We start from the raw sequence: 4,083 nt of genomic DNA, 5'->3' as shown, positions 1-4,083 counted from the left end.
ATTTGTAACCATGCTGATTTTTTAAGAAAAACCGGCACTCTTCGTGTGATATTGATTACCTATATGAATTGATATAAATATATACATTTTCTGCCTCCTTATCTTGAATTATGTGATCATTCTTAATGCATATTAATAGACTGAATCATGCAGTGAAAGAACCACTCTAAATGCGCACGCGTACTGAAGCCTGTGTGTGTTGGTCTAACCAGACTTCATCACGTCGTGTATGCACGCCTCTGTAGGTGTGTTTTGTTTGTTTTTTGCAATATACTCGATAATGTCACGATGTCTCGCGAGTTCAGTATTTGTGCTAAACCTGCGCAGATTTGGCCTGCATGAACTTCCCCAAGAAATGAATGAGTGAACATAATTTACGAAAAGTAACCCGCCAAATTTGCTAGTGATTTGACAGCGTTACCAGCCACAGCTGACTTTTATCCGCATTTGGCGGGTTGGCGGGTGTTAATTTCAAACCCTGCTACCAGTAGCGGTTTTTGGCACGGGCGAACTGGGCAGCCGCCCGGGGCGGCATTTTTTCATGATACATGGGGGGCGGCACGAGCAGTAAACAAAAAAAAAAATCCTCTGCGCCGCTGCCGCGAAGCGGTTTTCTGTTATCTATCATTTCACTGTGTGGGGAATTGGGGAATTGGCGCCCCTGCTTGCTGAGAAGGTTTTGGTAAGAGTAGTAGTCACAATTTAAAAATGTAGCCGACTTATTTGGGGGATATCAAATTCATAAATTAGTTTCCACAAAGAACCCAATTGTTCACTTTTAAGACGTTACTGTTGTGATTAGTAATTAATTGGTTATTCTTTATTAACTGGTCATAGTTCACAAGTAGTTCTCAATGAGGATATATTTTTTTAGTAATTATCAAATATCTAATAAGGAACTACCTTTGTCCTAAATTTGCTACTACTTACTGCTTAGTTAATCTTGCTTCTCTATTAGTTAATAGTATTAAGTTAAGTGTTAATGTAGTACTACCTATTACTTCCTGCATAGTTACTTGTTAACAACGGACCATTATTCTAAAGTGTTACCTACATTTCTTACTGCCTTGAGTTATTATTTTGGAATAAATGTAAAATGCTTAAAAACAATGATGAGATTTATATTTGGCTTTGATAAATAGAATAGCTTATTAATTACATTGTTAATGTAAAAATACAATATAGATTTTTATTTACTTAACCAAGAAAATGTGACTGGGACATCATTTGTGACTGGGAAAACAAAATGTGAGGACATTTATAACACCACTGCATGCCACTGAAAAATAGCCTGGACCTTCTGCTATGTTTAATGGTCTTCTGCGGTGTTTCATGGAAGAAATGAAAACATACAGGTTTGGAAGGACATGAAGGTGGATAAATGAGAGATTTGACATTTTTGGGATAACTGTTCCTTGAAATATTGCTTGAATACCCAAAGGCCTATTGTCCAATCACATCACCTCTGTCCCTCACTAGACGTGTTGGTGAAATAAAAATTGAAAGAAAAAACAAGAAAAGTTTTTCAAAAGGTCAAACTCTTCCAACATTTTTGTCTTTGCCTTTGTATATACACTATATAAAACATGACCTTAGAAGACAAATTGTGAAGGACATAGAATAAAAGTTAAAGTGGTGACAAGAATTCAACTGCAAAGAACCTTCTATACCTTCATTGTTCGCACACAGACTTACACGACTTCAGCATGAGTGTTCAGAAGTTTATCCTGTGAGCCTGACATTGTGAAAGAATCGGTTTCCGTCAGCTCTTCTCCATCTGAGAAAGAAAAAAGAAGAAGAGAGAAACAAAAAAAACAGAAAAGTTATAGAGTTAGTAGGCTGCCTCGGGGTACTTCTTGCCAAGGGATGGCATGACACAAACTTAGTAAATGAATCATGAAGTCTCTTGGTTTGAGTTTACAGCCACTGCTTTGAAAGCTCCCAGCGAGCGTTTTCATCGTTTATTGGCGTTGTGTATCTACAGTGTAATTCTCTCATAAGAGCCCCACTTGATGGACGTAATAAAGAGTTGGGCTCTTAAGCGACGGCGTACCTCTGAACATGGTGATTTCTGCGGGAGGTTTTGCATCAGGAGCGATGCAGGTCACCGTGTATTCGTCTCCCTCCACCCACGGCTCATCAGACTCCAGCTGGATGTGCGGCTGTGAGGGCGGGACTTAGACAAGAGAGAGAGAGTGTGGAGAAGGTGAGGAGAGATTAACCGGCAGGGGATTGTCACAATATATTATTTTATTGCAAGCTGTGAACTCATTTGGTGTCTGGTTGAAGAGATATTTCAGAGCTTTAAAACACACACACACACACACACACACACATATATATATATATATATATATACTGTGTTTTTTAGAATGTATTTATTTTTTTTACAGATCTTCCAAATACTGCAAAACGAAATATGCTCAAATTCCCTTTAGGGGAAAATGAAACTAGTGATGCTTAGTAAAGTTGACTCTGCACATTAAACCGGGATTGGAGAAATTTAATCAGAGAAAACATTACATATTTCATCTGTAAGGGTAGAGTCAGCATTTGGTTTACACCGTGTCCTGACCAAAGCAATAAATGCTATTTCATTCATGTTAAGCGCATGCACACTGACAGCGCTTTGCAGCAACAAAGTGACCAGAAGTCATTAATTTTCCATGAGGGCTGGCGATCTGAAGCCGCATTAGCCAGAGAGATGAAGTTAAGCAAAGTTCAACATAATGCAAATGCACAATGACACAACGCAGCGAATGCCAGTGGGAGCGCAGATACGCTCTGAGTGGTTTTTATCATGTTGCTATGTGGCTGCTAACGCATTATAGCCAAGTCAAGAGTCTACTTTCAAGTCTTTATTCTCTGATACTCTCTACATACGGCTTTTGTCCATCCTTCAGTGTAAATCTGACAGATTTAGACCCGTTTTATCATCTGCAAGGAAAAAACTGCAAGTCTGAGGGCTTCGAAAAGTAATAACTTCCCACTTTTCAGTGTTCCATTTTTTGAGTTATCATTCATATCAGTATGTCCAGCTTACAGTCAACTATATAAATACATATATTTTGCTTTCCATAAAAATATTAAGCAGCACAAGTGTTTTCAACATTGATTATAAAAACACACACACACACACACACACACACACACACACACAGACACGAGCACACATGTACACTTGTGTTTCTGAGCTTCGGAGCGAGGTACTTTGCAGACAAAATTGATGAAATGGCCACACAAGTCAGCTAAATTTGAAGGGTTTTGGCTCTATAGTGGGAAATTATTGGGGTCGGTACATTCAGCACATTCATTCGTATGTGAAAAATTATTAAAATTAATGTGATTAAAAAACAATTATTCTTGATCCCTAACCTGTACATAAATTTCATAATAAAAAATGTATGGATAAATCAATACTTTATTTAAATGAATACCTTTATTCTGCAAGCATGTGTTAAATTGATCAAAAGTGGCAGTAAAGACATGTATAATGTTACAAAATATATACATTTCAAATAAATGCTGTTCTTTTGAACTTTCCATTAGCTTCTTTAGCACAAAATATCACGGCATATCAGAAAGATTTCTAAAGCATAATGAATAAATTACATTTTAAAATATATTACAATAGAAAACAGATATTTTCATTTATAATAATATTTTAACATCATTTCTGGAATTTTGATCAAATAAATGCAGCTTTGTTGAGCATAAAAGACATATTTCAAAAATATATTTTAAAAATCCCTTTGATCTATCACAATAATAATATGAAGTCTTTAAATTAAATTCATTTGGGGACTTTTCTGGGCAAATATTAATGTACGCAATTCCATCTCATGTAATAAATTCAATAACTGTGTTCTATCTAATTGTGTACATATCTATCAATATTTCCCATCAATTTTGGATTATGAATTCTGAAGGATGTCGTTTCCTGAACTATTTTACATCCAAATAAATAAATAAAAATAAATTCAGCAAAAAAAATAGGTGCATAATTTATGCTCCATTTGCTGTACCTCTTATTTATTTTTCTTATATATATATATATATATATATACACACACACACACACAC

General features: G+C 35.9%; 1 protein-coding gene across 1 annotated transcript in view; it reads right to left on the bottom strand.

The window, feature by feature from the left end:
• The window catches only part of LOC107704689 (nephrin-like), a 77,910-nt gene that overhangs the window by 51,808 nt on the left and 22,019 nt on the right, over positions 1-4,083 (bottom strand). The window contains exons 4-5 of the mRNA XM_016507677.1: positions 2,054-2,176; positions 1,696-1,777 (exon numbers count right to left, since the gene is read on the bottom strand). Of these exons, the coding sequence (XP_016363163.1) occupies positions 1,696-1,777; positions 2,054-2,176 (205 nt within the window). The remainder of the gene's footprint in view (positions 1-1,695; positions 1,778-2,053; positions 2,177-4,083) is intronic.

The sequence above is a fragment of the Sinocyclocheilus anshuiensis genome, unplaced genomic scaffold (genome assembly GCF_001515605.1).
Source record: "Sinocyclocheilus anshuiensis isolate Anshui unplaced genomic scaffold, SAMN03320099.WGS_v1.1 scaffold758, whole genome shotgun sequence".
NCBI lineage: Eukaryota > Metazoa > Chordata > Actinopteri > Cypriniformes > Cyprinidae > Sinocyclocheilus > Sinocyclocheilus anshuiensis.
Note: the sequence above shows the minus strand (reverse complement) of the source record. Positions and strands in the feature narration are given on the sequence as shown.